The following is a 22139-nucleotide window of genomic DNA, read 5'->3' on the forward strand; positions in this document are numbered from 1 at the left end:
CAAATTTTTGTGAAACACCAAAATTCTACGTTACTTTTAATAAAAGATATTAACATATAAAAATTTTCACTTATTTTGCAGTTTGCCAAACAACCAATTGTCTTCTTAACTTTCAAAAACCGACATTTGAAAGCTTCTTCAATGTTCTAAAAAATCAAATTTTATAATTTTATGTCAACTATACATTCTTAAATAGTTATTATAGTCTGTTGGCCTAATTCTGAGCTCTTTCAGTAAATTATCATGCGAATATTTTTTTTTTCATTTTAATAACCAATGTTTGCACCACTTTTTTTTTCTTTCTTGTTTTCTCTTTTCCAAAATGCTTAATAGACCAATTATTCGCATCATCCGATGAAACCATGGTGACTTTGCTGGTAACCTGTGACTTCAACCGAACAATTATTTCAACTGATAAAACTGAACGTGTGTAGACCATATGGATGTCAGTTTTAACAGAGCAGTTCGACTGTTCAGTTGAAATAGTGCAGTTAAATCTGAAGGTGTGTAGCGGCCTTATAGGCCGCAGAGAGATAGAAGAGATAGAAGCAGAGATATAACTATATATTATACATAAAAATATATACATCTGTGCAATCGACAATCGCTATATCTTTCCTATAACGGTCAGAGAGGTGGAGAGCATTTTATTTCAGTTCGAGTTACCACAATTCTCGGATTAAAAATGCAATCGTCTTCTTATATAAATATGCTTATTATGTTTAATCTATTGTATTTCGTTCAAGAATTTTTTAACAATTTAACATTTGTTTTCAGTGGATCTACTGGCAACTTCAGGTGATATTACAATGACCTGGACATCGCCGATGTTTTCAAAATTATACTCCAACGATACCACCGTAAATCCACTTCCGAAACCGATTACTGAAGCTCAAGATGCATGGATAGCCTCACTAATTAACGTTGGAGCTATGATTGGAGGATTTCCTTTCAGCTATATTTCTGAACACTACGGAAGGAAAGTTTCCTTATTAGGAGTTGGAGTATTCCATATGGTAGCCTACCTCTCAATGGCTTTTGCTCAATGTGTCGAGTTATTTTATTTTGGAAGGATTCTTGGAGGACTAGCAGTAGGAGGAGGATACACTCTACTTCCGATGTATATTGCAGAAGTAGCAGAGGAAAAGAAAAGAGGTGCCTACTCCGTGACTCTAGGAATATTTTGGGGTTTTGGAAACTTTTTACCCTACCTTATTGGTCCTTTTCTATCTGTGAGAGTTTTTAACCTTATTAACTTCTCTTTACCATTATTATTCGTGATATTGTTTTTCTTTTTTGGTATCGAAACACCGTACTATCTTATTGGTGCAAATAAACTTGAGAAAGCAGAAGAAGTATTAATGTTGTTAAGAGCTGAAGATCGTAAAGGTGTACAGTTAGAACTACAAAACATTAAAGCTTCTTTAGAACAAGAGAAACATGAAAATGTAGGTGGTTTCACCAACATATTTACTAACCCTGGTGTAAGAAAAGCTTTCATTATTTCAATTTCGTTAATATCATTTCAACAATTATCTGGTTGGAATGCTATAACTTTTTATCTTCAACCAATATTTGAAGCGTCTAATACAAATCTAAGCCCAGAAATATGCTCTCTTATTATTGGTGCTTGTATTTTTGGCTTTGCCTTACCAACTCCATATTTCACTGATAAAATAAACCGGAAGGTTTTATTAATATTCTCGGACGTTGGTTTAGGTTTAGGATTATTGATACTGGGCGTATTCTTCTATATAAAAAATAGAACAGATTGGAGTATGAGTGCAATATCTTGGATTCCAATTCCAACACTAATAATGTGTACTTTCGCCTTTCAAGTAGGTTTGGCTGCGTTACCTTGGACAATTTCATCTGAAATATTTCCAAAAAATGTCAAAAAATTATCTTCGGCAACTACATCGTCTTCTTGCTGGATAGTGTCGTTTTTAATTACCCAGTTTTTTAATACAATGAAACAGAATTTGGGTACAGATGGAACATTCTTTTTTTACGCTGTTTTTACTTTTATTGCAGCATGCTTCACCTTATTTTATGTTCCCGAAACAAGAGGTAAAACTTTTGTCGAAATTCAGCAAATGCTTAAATCCTAAAATGTTAAAACATTTTGGACCAGATCCTTGATGTATTAATTTTAACGGGTACCTATAATATTTACTGAAAATCAGTAAGAAATGAAAGTAATATATAAAACTGCCGTATACAAAATAAAAAGTTGATACGTTTTTAACATAATTTTATCTTTTTTGAACCTCATTCCATCATCCATCGTACAGTTAATTGACTGAAGAAATAATTTTTATTTAAATTTTACTTAAAATTATTAATGTCACTTTTTTTGATAATAGAATACAATATCACTAATCCGGTACTAGTAAGAACCAGAGGGTGCCGGATATACTATAGGTGTATAGAATAATTCATAATAATAGTCCAGTCGGGTTAGACGAATAACAGGCCTAACCTTGCATTAGGAGCTGCCCCAAATTTTATTTTTCTAATCTTTAGGGAGGCTCAATATTAGTATAAATTTAAAATCTTGACTGAATTCCACCGTTGCGTTAGCCGCCATCTTGATTTTAAACGAGAACCGTTTCTGCTCAATATCTCCGCCATTTTCAATTTTTTGACAAAAAGTGTAGAAACTGAAATTGTTGAAAATACGATTTTCTATAATTTCATTTATTATAATTTTTTTCGTGCGGTCGATATTTTCCGAGTTATGAGGGGAAAATAGTGACAGTTGGAGCATAATTATTGAATTATTGAATTATCTCGTTTATTATTAGTTTTACAACAAATATGTACCTGTACAAAAATGAAGAGAATTAAATTCTACACAATTTTGATCTCTTTCATTTTTTTGCTAAAATTAATATTTAAGGTAGTACGTATGCGGTAATGGCGCGAGCGTAAGACCGGATTGATTTTATAGCAATTGTTTTTGTTCAATATCTACGCCATTTTCAACTAAAATTGTTCAAAATATAATTTTCTACAATTTCTTTTTAACAATTTTTTTCATGCGGTTGATATTTTCCGAGTTACATCTGAAAATATTAAAAAGTGGTGGGGGGAGCATAATTATTGAATTGAATTTTGTATCCGAGCTGCCCCAAATTTTATAATTATATCCTTTAGGAGAGATCAATAGTAGTGTAAATTTAAAATCTCGACTGAATTCGGCGGTTGCATTAGCCGCCATATTGATTTTAAATGAGAACTGTTGTTGCTTAATATCTCCGCCATTTTCAACTTTTCAACATAAATGGTGGGAAAGAAAATTGTTGGAAATGCAATTTCCTACAATTTCTTTGGCACAATTTTTTTATACGATCAATATTCTCCGAGTTAAGGGGGAAAATAATGGAAGCGGAGGGGAAGCATTATTGAATTGTCTAATTTATTATTAACTTTACGACATAATTGTACATTAACAAAAATAAAGAGAATTATATTTTATACAATTTTTGAAACTTCCAATGAAACATCAACCAAACTAAGTATATAAAAAACATAAAAAGACATTATATACATTAAGTTCACTTAATTTTATTAACTAGCGGGTTTTATTGGTTGAGTTTGTCTGTCGATAGTTTAAGTTTTATGTCAGCTAATATATCGTAATGTTCCAACAATTTTTTTTAAATTTTGGACCCTGTTGGGGGGAATTTTCCCATTTCCCCCCTTGTAGACCCGCCACTGGTTCTCTCGAAAAATTGTAGTAAATCGTAATTGCAACAATTTCAGTTCTTACACTTTTTGTCGAAAAGTTGAAAATGGCGGAGATATTGAACAAAAACAATTGCTATAAAATCAATCAGGTCTTACGCTCGCACCTTTACCACATACGTACTACCTTAAATATTGATTTTATCAAAAAAATGAATGGCATAAAAATTGTACAAAATTTAATTCTCTTCATTTTTGTATAGGTAAATATTTGTTGTAAAACTAATAATAAACGAGATAATTCAATAATTCAATAATTATGCTACAACTGTCACTATTTTCCCCTCATAACTCGGAAAATATCGACCGCACGAAAAAAATTATAATAAATGAAATTATAGAAAATCGCATTTTGAACAATTTCAGTTTCTACACTTTTTGTCAAAAAATTGAAAATGGCGGAGATATTGAGCAAAAACGGTTCTCGTTTAAAATCAAGATGGCGGCTAACGCAACGGCAAAATTCAGTCGAGATTTTAAATTTATACTAATATTGACCCTCCCTAAATATTAGAAAAATAAAATTTGGGGCAGCTCCTAATGCAAGGTCAAATGCTATCCCGACTGGGCTATAAATACAATAAAGCATGTTATAAATGGAATAGGTCTTCTTCTCACATTCATTGCCTCCTGTGGAGGTTGCTGATCATCATGGATATATGCACTTTCAAAACTGCTGAACCATTCACTAAGGTTTCGCGGCCAAGAAATTCTTCTACGTCCCACGCTTTTTCGTGCGACGATATTTTCTTTGATTAACGCTGTAGGAATTCATATCATGCTTCTAGTAGAAATGTGGCCAAGAAACTAAAGTCTTCTCTTCTTATATCTCTTAATATTCAGTATTTCCAGCCGTGCCTGATTTGTGATTCTATCCGTCCAGAAGACTCTGAAAACGCGGTTGTAGACCCACCTCTCAAAGGTCTGTGTAAGGATGGGAAAAACCTACCGGTTATAACCTGAAACCGGTTTTTTACTCCGCAATTATCGGTTTACCGGTTGTTTTTTTGTTCCGGTTATAACCGGTTTTGTTTTTTAAAAGTAATAACCGGTGAAAAACCGGATAAAAGACCTCTGGAAAAAATAACTAATTCAGAGAAAAAATAATTCATTCATATATACTAACCCACCCTCATATTATTATGTTTACAGAAAAACGTCTATAAGCTGATGTAAAAGCATCTATAAGCTAGACAGCTAGTACATTCTTCAAACCTAATATTGGCTGGACGATAAAGATGGATTTGACTAATATAGATCGACTGTCTTTTTATTACTGTGCCAAAATTGTGGATTACTGTAAATATAGAGCACAAAGCTCATGACAATTAGCAAGAAAAAGACAACGGAAGGTCAAATCTACGTCAACCAAACCCCAATAAAACGGGTGATGGACTACAGTTAACTCGACACCATACGAATGAAAAATGGACCAACAACCAGGATATAACAGGGCTCATTGGAAAAGCTAGATCCATCTTCAACCGGATGAGGGCCTCCTTCAAAACCCACAACTTTGCTTTTGATATAAAAGTAAGAAATCGGCAATGTTACGTCTTTTCTATCCTTTTTTACGGTTCTGAATCGTGGATATTGAACGAAGATACGTGCAGAACATTGAAAACATTTAATATGTTCCCATATTGGAAAATACTTAAAATTTTGTGGACTGACGAGTTCACGTAGGAGGAGGTCCTCAGAAGAATGAAAAATAAACGAGACTACTATCAAATCTCAAAAACTACAATATTTCGAACAAATTATGAGAAATGATGCTCAAATTAAATTATGCTCTGCTACAATCCGTCCTGAACGATTTATAAATCGATTGATTATCTTGATATCGATATAATCTTTCAATAGTATCGATATCCATAATATTGATAATATTGATATCAATTGGAACGGATTATCGCAAAATAAATTACAATTTAAATGTAACATTGTAGCCCAATAATGCGTATTGGCTATTGATTAAATAACCGAACACCTCTTATTGGAATCACCTGTTTTTTTTACCGGTTATAACCGCAAGGTTAAACCGTAAGGGCCGGTTTCTCATATCGAGTTCAACTCCAGTTTAACCTGAACTTCTAGTGAACGTCAGTTTAAAGTCAAAATCGTCTTTCTCAATGGCAGCTATGTACGCCGTTGTTCCCGCTTGGCGGCGCTAGTATAGTTGGGGGTCAACGTTTTGACAATTCGTGAAGTTTGTATATGGTGTTTTTGTTTACGATTTAATAAATAATAAATTATGGCAGAAAAATACGGATCTTGGACTGTTAGTACGTTGAAAAACGAATTGAGGAGAAGGAATGCGAGAGTTACTGGAAAAAAAGAAGCCCTTTAACAGCCTCCACTGTTTACATAGCCATCTATTTCCTAACTGCCCTGTCCCAGTTTCTTAGTCTCTTGCTGCCACAAGATCAAATTTATATTTTTTGGCTTCGTTTACTAAGTAGATGCTTCTTTTCCTTCCTGGAATGATCCTCTAATATTCCACGCCGCTATTTTAACTAGTTCTTCTTTATTGCTATTATCTCGTTTATTATTTTTCGATTCTTTTTTCCGTTTTCTTTGCCGGGTCATCTTTGATGGGTCTCCTAATACTGCATTCAGTTCTAGTTTTTTGCAATGTCTTCCTCTATTCTCTCCAGCTGCTCTTTTCTTTATTCCATTTTCATAATTCATTGTTTATTGTCAGTCTTTTGTATCCTGTTTTTGTGCTATTTCCTTTGATTTTCTCTTCTTTAGCAATTCTTCTTATTTTGGCCATTATTTCCCTTTCCGTCCTTCCTCAGATCATTTATATATATTCTTTCTCTCAGTTGCTTGAGTTTCATCTTATTTTGAATTACTTTGGTCTTTTCTGTCTTGCTATCCATATCTAGCAAATATATTTTGTCTCCCAGCTTCTTGCTTCATCAACGTTTACTTTTACTCGGATTTATTTTCTCAAATTAAATTCACACAGCGAAACAAATATGCAATGTTTACTTAGAAATAGATTAATTTGAAGTGTTGACGTGACCTCCAACTACACGAGCGCCACCTACGTTGAGCTTTCCAGATTAGCTGCCATTCACCTTCAACTGAACTACGTTCAGCTTGAACTTTTCTTGAACGCTGAAATTCGACCGTTCAGAACCCACTGAACCCAGTTCAGATGATTTCACGGATTACGCATGCGTTGTATTATTGCAACTTATCATGAGACGCATATTAAGCATAACGATATACGATAACATTATTTTTATGTTTATTAGATTTATTTATAATTATTAAAATGACTGTTTGACTATTAATACTTAAATTTAACTTTATTCAGAAACAGCATAAAAAAAGTTATACAACATGGCGATGGTTTTACAGTCTTCCATCTATTGTCATTTCTGGAAAGCTTCCAGGCAACCAAGTGACGTCATATAACGTCGAGGAAACGTCAGTATTGGTTGAATATATACACGTGTTTGAACATTACGTCATATATACGTCTTTTGTAGGTGATTTTAAATACGTAAGATTAATGACGTTTAAATACGATTAAAAAACGTTTTCATTTCAGACAGCCTAAGTCTGATGTCACAAAAATGAAAGGAGCTTAAAGCTTGTTTGTAGTGGCTAGTGACTCCAAACAATTTCGTTTATAACGTTTAAAATAATGTTCATAAGAAATTTATCCTTTATTGTTTACGTGGTTTGTGTCTTGTGTGATAAAATGAGACTTTTCATTTAGATATTTAGTTGAAGAAACGTGCTAATTGAGAGTTTTTTATTCGTTTTGGCTCAGTGAGTTAGTTTAATGCAGTATTTCTTCTTGACAACTATTTGAGGTTATGTTTATTTTCTGTTAATAAACTAATTATTTATGTGTCATCTAGTTTAATTAAATTAATCTTTATCCTTATAAGATTGCTTCAGCAGTCTACAATATTTAGCTATGAGATGGCAAAGATAAATGACGCTCATGTACTACTGTATACAGGTATTCCCAACAATGAGTTGTTTATGATCCTTTTTGATTTAATGAACACGTGAAAGCGTTAAATTAAGATATTAAGTATGCTGAATAAAAATTATTTAATAGTTTATATGTTGTTCCAGTTTTGACACACTAAGCAGGTATATATAAATAGTGAAAATTCTACCTATAATGCGAGGGCTGGTACAATCATGCAGAATCAATGTTAGATTGCTTGTAGTGCACAAGCGATCTTAAACAAGTGGTAGTATATCTTGGACACATGGAACTTAGACCTATAGGTTTCATGTTACCTATTTTTTATACTATTTTGAATTATCTGAAAGAGGTCACTTTTTGAAAGTACTAAAGACAAGATTTTACCGTCGTCATCTTTTTGGCGTTTGGTAAATTTTCACAATCTCGACGTGAAAAAAATGTAGGTACGATGACGTTTTAAAATCGTCACAAGTATGACGTCAAATCGATGAGACAAATATACGTGATTTTCAACGTCAGTATTACGTCATATAAACACGTCAATTGGTCATTTTTATGACGTGTTATCTACGTTATAAAAACGTTGTTTGGTTACATGGGGTATAACTTGAATTGGCAATGAGAATCGCATTTCCAAATAAACCGACGTTCACGGATGAACCGTAGTCAACTGAACTATAGATTACCGCAGGTATGAGAAATCGACCCTAAGTAAGAAAAACCGGTATAACCGAAACCGAAAACCGGTGTTTTGTCAACAACCGCCATCCCTAGGCCTGTGTTAAGGAGTTATGTGTTTAGTTTCCAGCTTTTCATACCGTATAGGAGTATGAATAACACATAACACCTAACCATTCTAATTGTTAGAGTCATGGTGCTGTCAACGGTTTTTTTCATTTTGACGAACTCGGCTCGCGTTTGTTCAAGACGTAGGTAAACGAATTTCTTCTGAATTCTGGTTAGTCTCGTTGACAATAGTTCCAAGACATTTGGTGTTATTATAACTATATAATCAGAATATCTGATGTTGTTGATACTAACTCTATTTATCGCTATTCCAGCTGACTTATATTCTACTGCTTCACGGAAAATATATTCAGAGTATAAATTAAATAGCATTGGCGAGAGAATACATTCGTGTCGTTTACTCTTTTGAGTACTTATTTCCTCTAACACGGAGCATTAAAGTTTTATTCTTGCTGTTTGATCCTAGCAAGTATAGTCTTAATATTATTTGAACATTTTGATAATCGATATTTAGTTTATACAAGATTTTCAGTAGCATTGTCAAAGTCCTTAATATAGTCAATAAAGCAGATATACATATGTTGGTTAATATCTGTGTATTTTTGTGTCAATATATACAATGCAAACAAGTCTTCTCTGGTGCCCATACCATTGCGAAATCCTCACTGTGTATATATGTTGTTACATTTGTTGTAAATTCTGTTATGTATAATTTGTAGGAAGACCTTTAATATACCTATTAACTCATTAAGCTTACAAGCCATTAATCATCACAGCTGGTAGGACTGATCATAGAATGGTGAAAAAGATCAAGATATGCATTCTTTTGGAATTGGGCCACTTTATCTAATATAGAATCAAACTGGTCCACCGTCCACCAAAACATATATAGATTTGTCGTCCAGTATTCTTAGAAGTTCACCATAAATATCATCTGGTTTTACCCCTTTTTCTCATTTTCATGGCTTGTTTTACCTCATGAGATGTTATTGGAGGTGAGTCTTCCAAAAGTGTTAAAGCGCAATTCCTTGGTCTATTATTATTTAAGAGCTGAGATAGGCAATTATTCCTATATAACTTTTTCTTTTAAGTTCATGATTATCGTATCATTTTAATTTCTTAATATGTTTGTTTCTTGTTTGAATCCAAGACCGACCAATTTCTATGTAGGTAGTTCTTTAATTTTATTGTCCTTTCCTTTATCCACTTTTCCTTTGCTTCCTTAATTGTGTTTCTGTTTGTCATGTGTTGTTTACATCATTCTTTTATCTTTGTTTTCTACGTCCATCCATTAGTGCAAAAATCTCCTGGAATGTCCATTTTTGTTTTTATGGTGCTCATTTCTACTTAAAGTTTTGCTTTGAGTATTAGGTACTATTATTTGTTTAATTTTTGAGAACTACATACACATGTGGATTTGTTGTTTTCTTTTCTCCTTTTAGATCATGAAATTTTGTATGAATTAGCTGATTTGTAATTTAAGCCGTGTTTTGTTAGTCGCATATGCGCTTGTCGATAACCACAGGATTGTAATCAGATGCAATATCGGTGTCTGGGTAAATCTTTACTGGTTTTATCCCATTTCTAAACTTCTTACTAGCGAAAATTTAATAAATTTAATGTCACTTTCCGCTTATTTTTTCTATTGTTGCTTTCCATGTCTATAATATTCTCTTTGACAGCTTCAATAAGGTGATTCTCACTATCATTTGTTTTTTTACACAAAATTGCAATAGTCCGTCTCCACTCACAATCCGAACTTCCCAATGTACTTCTCTTAACTTTCTTAGCTGAATTTGGCGATAGTCGCCCATTATTACTGTGATTTTACGCTCTTTTCTTTATTTTAACACATCTTGTAGTTGTTCGTATAATGCTTCGATTTCTTCCTCAAGATTTTTCAGCGGTGGAGCGTATAGGTACCTGTATTAAATTAAATTTCCCAATGGTTACTTCACTAAAGTTGAAGCATGATTACTCTATCGGAGTAAGGTAGAATGATTAAAAAGAATTTCCACTCCCTTTAAGTGGTTTTTATCAGTGTATAGGTACCACGTATGCATCTGTGTTTATGTTTTACCCACACGATTGTAAAATGTTTTATGATTGTAGCATATCTCACATTTAACTAATTACATAGTTAACATAGTTTAAAATAATCCTTAATTATTGCGGTCTGTTTTTATGTAACTTGTAATCCTTGTTCAAACACCTTTTTTTCGCATTTTTCAAAGAAACATATGAAAAAAATAGGGAAATGTTTGGAACAACTAGAAGTACCTACCTAAAACATTAAACATAATCATAGAGAGTGCATACAGGACAGCCTGACGAAAAGTGCAAGTGGGAGGTCAAAGGTTCAATGTATCCCAAATAAACAAAGGAATAAAACAGGGAGATATTTTATTAGACCCATTGTTGTTTGATTAATCATAATTATTAAGATGGGATTATAAATAACCTCAAAGCTAAAGAAGAAAACCTAGATACAAAAATTGGGTACACGAACTTGCAATCAAAAAACTTTACGGAGTTCACTCTACGTAGATATTGTACCTACTGGTAGCGAATAATAGGTATAAATAAAATGCAAAGCGCAGAGGCTAGTGAATTCGTGGACTGAAAAATTACTAAAAATTAAAAATAAGGTGAATATAAATAGAACAAAGACGATGATATTAAATTAAAAATAAGACCAAAACAATACGTACGAATATCTGTACAGCATTGTGACTGATTAAATACTCTCTTCGTGACCCAACTTTTAAATTGTTTCTTGTAGCAGACTTGCAGAAAAAGGTTTTTGAATGTTCTAGGATTTTAAGCTTGGATAAACACGAACAAATGCAATTTGTGTGTTCCAGTAGCATTAGAACACGGCGTAAATATGATTATATCTTTACTCATTTTACGACCTGGTAGGCTTGCTTCTTTAGAGAACACGAATGTTTTGTTGGGCAACAATTTCCAACACAGACCACTCTTGTCTGCGTTATAGATTTGGTTAGGAAGGCGGCCCATTTCTTCTACTTTGACTTTAAATTGCTGGATAAATGGCTGCATTGCTGACTCGTGGCTTGACAATTTTCCATTCGATATAGTTAACAGACGACCAACGAAAATGGCACGAAAATCTTTTTTTGTAAGTTTTTACTAAAATTTGATTTCTTTTGTTTAAGTTCTCCGGATAAGGAATCAGAGGTGTAACGAGAATGATCCTAAGGGAGGGTTTAAAACTACTTAATGGTCTCTGAGGGGTATGGAATAGTAATGGTGTTAAGCGTATAGAGCTCAAAGTACATCCTAATGGGGGGGGGTTATAACCCCCAAAATCCCCCCTGGTTACGCTCATGTAAGGAATCTGTTTAAAACCCTCTTGCATGAACTAGAGAGGGAGGCTTTTATATCTTTGGATATTAACCAACTCTTATTTAGGCTACGCTTTCCTACTCTTTTCTGGTTCAGACTATTTCGTCTTCACATGGCAGACTTATCATTAATTTGTTTTTTTTTTTCAAGATGATGTATAGTTCAACTTCGTATTCTTTTCCCAATTTGCACATGTTTTCTCCACTTAACACTTCATTAAAATGTCCATTTTATCTATCAAAAGGCACGACGGTGTCGGTTTCTTGAAGGATTAGTGAGATTCTACTGTAATCGGATACAAACATCACTTAAACTGTTTTGTTTTGCATTTTAAGTAACCGTTGCATACTTTATTTTAGATACGTTTTTTGCAGCAAAATATGAGTCACCATATTTTGGTTTAAATTTAGTTTTAAATTAAGATAGCTGTATGATTCAAATAATTACCTCAAATATTAAGTATAATAAATAATGTAAATGAAATTTTAGCAAATAATAATTTATTTTTTTATAGGGTGCAGTATACCTACATCATTTATCATAGAAAAAGAAAATTTGAAATTTTTGTTTTCTTTTTCATAATTTTAGGAAATAATAAACATGAATTTTAGTTGTTAATAGCATTTGGGCCACCCCTAGTCATATAATTATAAAGCTTGGTATCTGGGAGCTATGCTCATTATTCAGTTTTGCAAAAAATTGTGTGTCACTGCAATCCACACCTCGAGTAAAGCATTTGCGTGTGACTGTTGTTTGTTATTGTTGTTTCCCCAAATAGTTTCCTCAAATAGCTCTAAATATGCTCTATTATATGGTATTCACATCCGGAGAATGGCAAGTCGATTCATTCCCCAAATTTCGTGTTTTTTAACATTCTAATAAATATCCGACAACAGTAAGGACGGAAATTATCGTCAATTAAAGGAAAATATTCTCCAGACAATCTCGCCAATTAATTTAACATCTCTTGAGTAAGAGGTCTCTTGGCTGGCTTCGTCTTTCAAATGTATGCTTCATCAATAATCCAGAATATACAGTATAGCCCGAAATATACAGTAGGTACTGAAACTGAAACATAGGTTTCTCTTTCTGTACGCTGTAATACCCAAATTAACTTGTATAGACCTGCCAAGTAATTCTTAACAATTACTAATTATTAATAATTTTATACTATACTAATTGTGTACTATACCTACTCTATACTGTATAACCGATTTTTACTTCTAAATTTTTACTTGAATCCGTCGATACTACATACATTTGGTTAGTATTGTTTCTTATTCTTTTGTATAATAATGGTATTTTTGTATTTTATCATATTGGACGTGCAATAGCTTTAATAGTAATTGAACACTTGGCAATATATAGATGATTACTATAGCAATCTATGAAAATTCATAAGTATGCATTCGCAATATCTTTTGTAATTTTTTTGGACTCAAAAGTTTTAACGAAATTTTAGTCTTTTAATATAAAATTTCGTAAATGTGATGAAAAGACGCGTAATGGATACTGAAGTCACATACAAACTAAGGATCCATAAATATCCATACATCTCTCTTTATTAAGACTATCTATGGTTTTATTTGTAATATATTTCTCAGCAATATAATAATTAAAACACTATAAGCATAAAAGCATTTAAAATATACATGGAAATACAAAGTTTTTAAAATGTGTTCTAGGATAATCATCACTTTGATTGCCTACAGTGGAGTCAATGTAGTTTTTAATTGTGGAAAAAATCAAACAAGATAGAACTTTTTATAATTTTACTGAGAAATGTATAATATCAAAAAGTTCTACTCCAAAAGTGTGTGCTTAATTTTTTATTAAACAAATTAACTGCAAAATTAGTATATATACACTTATATGTATATATTATATATATAGTCTTTTAAGTCCCTTTTACTTTTCAGTGTCGGGAAAATAAGTTGTTGTTTAAAATACCAAGGAAAATATAAATTTTATAAAAAAACTGACATGCCCATTGACGAATTCAGAAATTTTTATAAAAAAAAATTATATAAAGATTTTTCTAAAATTACATATACAACTTCTATAATTTTTTACTTAACGCTCGAGTCACCCCTCTTACAAACATTGACGCGCTGTATGGCAGCATTCGGCGAAAGGTGCGGTTAATTTAATATAACTTTTTAATTAATTGATCAAATTAAATTTTTAAATGGGTATACTATAAAGAAATATACAGTGCGTCCATAAAGTAACGCATAAATTCGTTATTTCGTAAAGCGCCGTTTAAGGAAAAATCCCAGAACAGGTCGATTTTTATTTTTAAATTACGATTTTTTGGCATATATATCATACTAGTGACGTCATCCATCTGAGCGTGATGACGTAATCGATGATTTTTTTTAAATAGGAACAGGGGTCATGTGATAGCTCATTTGAAAGGGTATTCAATTCTGTATCCAATAATATAAACATTAACATAATTATTTGTACAGGGTGATCAAAAAACATTTCTTGAATTAAAATAAGTGAGACAAAAAGAAGAATATATGTAATTTATTTTAATTTTACTACTGTCAGTAAAGAGAAAAAAAAAATAATTTGACAAATAAACATTGATTTTCGTTTAAACGAAATGTTCAAACTGCCACGAGACAGGTGGGTGGCAGCTTTAACATTGAATTTAAGCAAAAAATAATATTTATTTGTCAAATAAACATTTTTTTCCTGTTTTCTGACAACAGTAAAACGTATTTTGAATTAAATAAATTACATACATTCTTCTTTTTGTCTCAATTATTTTAATTAATAAAATGTTATTTTGAACACCTTGTATAAACAAATATGTTAATTTTTATATCAATGAATAGAAAATTGAATATCCTTTCAAATGAGCTATCACATGACCCCTATTCTCATTTAAAAAATCGTCGATTACGTCAGCATGCCCAGATAGATGACGTCACTAGTATGATATATATGCCAAAAAATCTGAATTTAAAAATAAAAATCGAACTGTTTCGGGATTTTTCCTTAATATCGCCGGTTTACGAAATAATGAATTTATGCGTTACTTTATGGACGCACTGTATATTATGTGAATAAGTACAGTGTGGGTGGAAAGTGGGACTTACATGAATTTTGTTCAAAAATTATTTAAAAACGTGTTAGGTACTAATACAATTTTTTCCTATAAAAATCTTAAACTTACACAAATTACTTTTCAAACATCGTACGTATTAAACGATGTCTTATTAAAAAAAATCTCAAAAAAATTTATTCAAATGATACGACGTGTCAAAAGATTAATTTAATTTTTGAGAACTTCTTGGTGTTTTTTAAAGCTTGATATGTAATTTTTAAAACGCACTAAATTATTTTACTATAAGAATGAAATAAACAACTTTTTTTTGAGAAAATTAAGAAAAATCAAAAAGTTTTTTCTGTACAACTAACCTAAAATGCATTTAATAACAAGCTTGAAAAATAATAAATGTATAAATTTTTTTTTTTTTGGGCTCTTATACAGTATGTCTGAGCAAAGGCACGTATCCACTACACTTGTGCTCCACGCTCCTGTAACTGCTCCACATAGTGGATACGTTGGCACTCCCGGACCGTGCAACAGTGCGCGCTCCGCTTCGGCGGTCCAATCGGTGGCTTTTTATATATAGAGGAGCGCATGCCGTATCGATTGGAGCAGTTGCAGGGAACACGGAGCGCACGTGTAGTGAATACGTGCCTGAACATTACTAATTTTACGAAAAAAAAGTTATTCATAAAAAGCCCTGCATGATATAAAATCTCTGATGCAACCATTATGTATCCAATTTGTTTTTCCCCCTTGTGTCCAATCTTGTGACGTGGTTTTAAGACGATTATCATTTTTATTTCGCCTTGGCCATTCACAGGTTGATAGTAGATACTCTTTCTAAGCTAATAGATTGCACAAAAACCGCAAAATGACCAAACATTAACATTCATCGTTTTTCCCTTTTTTACATTGCTAAATTTCGAGAGGTCAACATACTGAATAGCAGGTATAATAATTAAAAGTACAATAGGTTAAAATTCATTAATTTCTACTTGCGCTGAAAATTTAACCACGCCATTCAAATACAAGTGACTTTGTAATAAGCTTAAGATTAAGGTTTCTAAAATCTCTTGACAGATACTAGGTATACATCCTTCTAACTGAAATATTGCACGAAATTCATATTTTTTGACATACCGCGTATAAAACTGATAAAATTTGACATGTGTATTATGATTGCAGAATAGATTTTAGACCATGCAGACCATAAAGAATAACTTTTTTCGTAAATTAATAATAAAATAGTTATCGCAATTTTAATAAAATGATGTTGGGTATCCGTAATTTAAGAAAAATTTGCATTTATTTTTAATTATAAGGATTTAATTGCATATTAAAACATAATTTTTAATTCCAAACAACTTTTCATAATAACAACAATTTTCGATATTATGAAATATAAAGTACTTTACTCTTGATCGAAATTCATATTTCTTGGCATACCTCGTACAAAATTTAATATATGATGATTGGCATCTTAGATTTTTGACCATGCAGAGCATTTGATGGAGAATAACTTTTTTTCGTAAAATTGATAATAAAAAAATTTCCCATATGGTTCGAAGTTACACAGACATAGTTAATGTATAAGAACTCAATTTTTTTGTATTTCCTAAATTGTAATGTCAGATTCGGATTCAGCATAATCAAAAACAAAATAGAAACATTTTTGATAAACTAAAATCAAAATCTTAGAATATAAAATAAAATGATGAATTCGCCGATATTTTTAAAATTGTTTATTCAACATAGCTTTTATTGTTTAAATAATTAATAAACAATTAGCGGCTATATAGTCTAGGCGCTAAATAGAGGTCACCGTGTCCTCTTCAATTCTGATGGACAAACTCAATGAATTTTTGATCTCTTTGATTTTTGAATTTCGATCCGAGTGGTCAAAAAATTGTTATAAACAATTTAATTGTTTATAAGGCTCTGGTTCATAAACTAAAAAAGAAAAAAAATGTTATAATAAATAATAAAAAAAATAAAATTTGTTCCTTAATAAAAAACGACGAAAAAAAGGTTTACTAAATTTAAATCCAACAATTAGAACTCAAGATATTGTAAAATTAGTGCACAATGCAAATTGCAAATTGCAAAATTAGTATTTTTTGAAGCTTTATCGATCGTAACTCGGCTTCTACGCATGAAAATTAGCCTTAGAAGATCTCATTAAAGATTAATTAATAGGCTTCCAAACAAAGTTTGTTAAATTACTTTATCTTCAGTTGTTTTAAAGTTATGTCCGTTTGAAATTATAATTTAAAAAAAATGTACATTAATTTGTTTATAAGGATTTCAAGCAAATTTGAGCTATAAACATTTATACTTTAATTAACAATAATGACATAAGAACTCAAAAGGAATAATTTGAGCGTATGAAAATGTTCGTAAGTTTATTTTTGGCCAAGATATCGATATTTTAATCGATAATTTTGAGGCGCAAGATCGGCTCATAGCGTAAAGGTTCACGCGCTAACTTCTCGATGCAAATTATAATTTCTATGTATACATAGTGAGTTTTATGTATGGAAACACCCAATTATCTCGAAAACGGCTTAGACGATTTTTATATATTTTGAAAGGTAGGGGTTTTCTAATGCGGCCCATATTATAGTGCTAATTACATTGTTGTCATACTTTCCGTTTTTCTGGAAATCTAACGAACTTTCTTATTTCAAATAGAACACCCTGTATATTTTTTGCGGTTTGAAGTCCTTAAGAAATATTGATTATTTTTTATGTTATATTCCCTATACCTTAATGCCATAATTTCGGAGTTTACCCTACATTTATTTAAAAAAAATTAACAAATTATAAAAATCAATTTTTTTGGCCCGGGTAAACACTATTTTAGGTTGTTTAGATCATTGGGAACAAAAAAGATCTTTTGTAATTTTTCTCTGAAATTAATCGTTTTCTCGTTAATAATCGAGTTATAAACAATTTAAAACTGAAAAAATCGAATAATGATGATTTTCAAGGTTCAAGAACACAAGTAAAAAATATAATTTTTAAAATTTTAAAGTACCTAAATTCAAGCCCAACTCTTCTTCTAATAGGTTGCCATAAGATTTTTTGCCTCCTTTTATTGTATAACATTGCTTTTTAATTTTTAATGAAGTGCATATGAAAGGACGGGCGATCGGGCTGCATTAACAACTAAAAAACAATATTTAAAATGAAACAATCTCAAATAACTTATCGGTAACTCATAAAATAAGCCTTCAGCTTGAATTTGGGTACTTCGTAGTTTCAAAAATAACATTGTAAATTTGTGTTCTTGAACCTTGAAAATCGTCATTATTCGATTTTTTTCAGTTTTAAATTGTTTATAACTCGGAAAAGATTAATTTTAGAGAAAAATTACAAAAGATCTTTTTTGTTACCAATGATCCAAACAATCTAAAATAGTGTTTACTCGGCCCAAAAAAATTGATTTTTATAATTTGTTTAAAATTTGTTTTTAAAATAAATGTAGCAATAACTTCGAACTTATGGCATTTATGTATAGGAAATATAACATGAAAAATAATCGGTATTTCTTGAGGACTTCAAAATGCAAAAGATATATAGGGTGTTTTATTTGAAATAAGAAAGTTCATTAGATTTCCAGAAAAACGAAAAATATGACAACAATGTAATTAGCACTATAATATCGGCCGCATTAGAAAACCCCTACCTACCAAAATCTATAAAAATCGTGGAAACCGTTTTTGAGTTAATTGAGTGTTTCCATACATAAAACTCACTCTGTATATACGTTATCTTCATTTTTCATTTTTGAAGATCCTAATAAAATTTTATCATATAATTCTTATAATTAAATTATCTTATTGTACCTCGTATCACCTTTCATTCTATGTATAGTCCGTCCGTTATAACTTTTCCCATGCGGTACGATTCATTTTCAATCAAATTAATTCAAAACAGAAAGTGAAACGTACGCCGATGTGTGTAATATATAGTATACAGTATACAAAATGTATATACATATCGACGTTCGTTTCAATTTATATGTTTTGACTTAATTTGATTGAAAATGAATCATACCGCATGGGAAAAGTTATAGCGGACGGACTATACTTTGTCTTCTATTTTTTGTACTAAATGAGAAAAAAAAACATTAAAAACTAATATTTCAGAAATATAACTAAAAAGTAAGTTAATATTATATATTAATACTATTTTTACGGACATTTTCTTACATGCATCTGCATCGAGATATACAGGGAATGTCAACTTTTTTCATCTGCATAAGTTCTTAGAGCAATTTTTACAGATACATGATACATGGTGGTACTAAATCTGATCTTAAAGGCATTAAGATATCGATATCTAGGCCAAAAATAAACTTACGAACATTTTCGTAAGCTCAAATTGTTTCTTTTGAATTCTTATTGGTAATGCATCATTATTGTTAATTAAAGTATAAATATTTATAGCTCAAATTTGCTTGAAACCCTTATAAACAAATTAATGTACATTATTTTTTTGAAAATTATAATTTTAAACGCGTATAACTTTAAAACAAATAAATATAACGTAATTTAACAAACTTTGTTGGGAAGCCTATCAATTGAGCTTTAAAATGAAACCTTTTAAGGCTCATTTGCATGCCTTGAAGCCGAGTTACGATTGATAAAGCTTCGAAAAATACTAATTTTGCAATTTGCAATTTGCATTGTGCACTAATTTTACAATATCTTGAGTTCTAATTGTTGGATTTAAATTTAGTAAACGTTTTTCTTCGTTTTTTATTAAGGAACAAATTTTTTTGAAACATTTTTTTTTTAATCTTTTTTAGTTTATGAGCCAAAGCCTTATAAACAATTAAATTGTTTATAACAATTTTTTGACCACTCGGATCGAAATCCATTCTCGAAATTCGTAATCAGCAGCCAAAAATCCGTAAGAAACCGTTGAGTTTGTCCATCAGAATTGAAAAGGACACGGTGACCCCTCTGGCGCCTAGACTAATATCTGTGAGTAGAACTTTTTACTTTAACATATTTATAAACTAACAAAAAAAGTTTTAGAAAAATACAAGCTGGTTTGATTTTTTTCGTAATAAAGCAAGTTTTCGATCTACAATAACTCCCTTACATGCCCTTACTATGTGAAATAACTTATTTAAATTACAAGAAACATACAGTAAACATAAGAATAAACAGTATTATAAAACGTTTAAATATAATTATGTATTTTATTTATCAATAAATTGTATACAAAAGTATGACTATCTTTTATTTGTAAAATTATAAAAATAGGACACTACAACAATTATAAAAATATATTTTATACAACGAACTTGTAACACACCCGTGTTGAGCTGCCCCCCCCCCCCCACTTGCAAAAATTAAAAAACGAATAGCCCTGATTTATGAGCTATTTATGAGCTCTCATATTCCGCAAACTAAAAATTTTGAGCTCGTTCCAATGAGTAGGAATTTAATACTTTAGTGGGGGGGGGGGCTGAGTGCCCCCCCACTACTTAAAAATAGGAATATTGAATCGGTTTTTGCGGTAGAATTACGAGCTATTTATGAGCTCTTGAAATTATATAGTTTCGATTTTTGAGCTCATCCCCTTCACCCCCAAACAACCCTTTAATTGATTTAACTTAAGAGAAAAATGCTGAGAAAACTTAAAATATATCGGATTGCGGATATAATTCCTATGGCGTATAGACTCTAAGAATAAACTAATGAATCACGTGCATTTCGATTATTGATCTACAACCCCTTCACAAGAAAACCACCCTATCTTCCCGGCTTAAGAGAAAGTTCTACTTAAAATGCATTAAATTAATTATTTCGCGACTACATATCATTTAATAATTTATAAGCTTTCAAATTACGCGCATTTAAATCAGTAAATTGCAATTTATTTTATATAGTGCAGTCACTGAAAGTAAAAATCAACGATTACCTTCAATTTCGGTGAACCTTCATCGATTTTCACGAAAATTGGTCAGTGGTTAGAGGATACCTCAAGAAACAAAGGTGATATGGTACCACCTTGCGCCTTTACCCTGAGGGTGGATACCGCACCTTCTCGGGGGTGAAAAATTATTTTATAAAAAATAACTGCACAAATCTATAAAAGAACAAATTATAAGCAAAATGTATTATATAAAGTTATTAAAATTAGTCAATACTTTTTAAGTTATTAAAGATCAAAAACTTTAATTATTCGTGAAAAAATGCATGTTTTGAAGCGGTTTTTCGTAAATCACTGAAAAACTGTAAGTTTTTACAAAAAAGTTAATAGTAGTTTTATTCGTATAGCTTATATTCTAAGAATAAACTCTTAAATCACGTGCCTTTCGATTATTGAGCTACAACCCCTTCGCAAGAAATCCATACCATATTCCCGGCTTAAGAGAGAGTTGTACTTAAAATAATTTAAATTAATTATTTGTCAATTATTGAACGCATCTCAATTATTGAATTGCCATTTTCTTTCTATAGTGCAGTCACTGAAGGTAAAAATCAACTATGACCTTCGATTTCGGTAAATCTGCATTCATTTTCACGAAAATTGGTGAGCGGATTTTGATGCTATCAACTTTTTCTGGAGCTCATTTTTGATAGGTATTTCTAAGTACTTTGACAAGTATTTATTACCTAAGTGTTATAAAATGCATCTCTTTCCCGTTATTTAAGCTTGAATCCTTAGATTTTAACAGTCGCAGAAAAAATATACATTTAATTACCAATAACTTACTTTAAATTAACATTAAAGGGTTTTTCAAGTAAGCAATTTATTATATTTTTTATTAGCTTCAATTTTAGTGATGAACACTTTTTTGTAAAAACTTACAGTTTTTGAGTTATTTATGAAAAATCGCTTTAAAGCATGCATTTTCTTTCACAAAAATTAAAATATTTGATCTTTAATAACTCAAAAAGTATTGATTTATTTTAATCACATTATATAACAAATTTTGCTTAAAATTTCTCCCTCTCTCGATTTGTGGGGTTATTTTTAATAAATTAATTTTCACCCCCGAGAAGGGGTGACATATACCCCAGGTTAAAACCCCAAGTTGTTATTGTTAATTCGTGAAAATAAATGGAGATTTACCAAAATCGAAGGTCATAGTTGATTTTTACCTTCAGTGACTGCACTATAGAAAGAAAATGGCAATTCAATAATTGAGATGCGTATATTTTGTAAGCTCATAAATTATTAAACGATATGTAGTCGCCAAATAATTAATTTAAATTATTTTAA

General features: G+C 31.1%; 1 protein-coding gene across 1 annotated transcript in view; it reads left to right on the plus strand.

The window, feature by feature from the left end:
• Positions 1–20136, plus strand: part of LOC114345199 (facilitated trehalose transporter Tret1) — a 50334-nt gene extending 30198 nt beyond the window's left edge. The window contains exon 2 of the mRNA XM_028296016.2: positions 778–20136. Within this exon, the coding sequence (XP_028151817.1) occupies positions 778–2111 (1334 nt within the window). The 3' untranslated portion in view covers positions 2112–20136. The remainder of the gene's footprint in view (positions 1–777) is intronic.
• The last annotated feature ends 2003 nt before the right edge of the window (positions 20137–22139 follow it).

This window comes from Diabrotica virgifera, chromosome 5, assembly GCF_917563875.1.
Source record: "Diabrotica virgifera virgifera chromosome 5, PGI_DIABVI_V3a".
NCBI classification, from domain to species: domain Eukaryota; kingdom Metazoa; phylum Arthropoda; class Insecta; order Coleoptera; family Chrysomelidae; genus Diabrotica; species Diabrotica virgifera.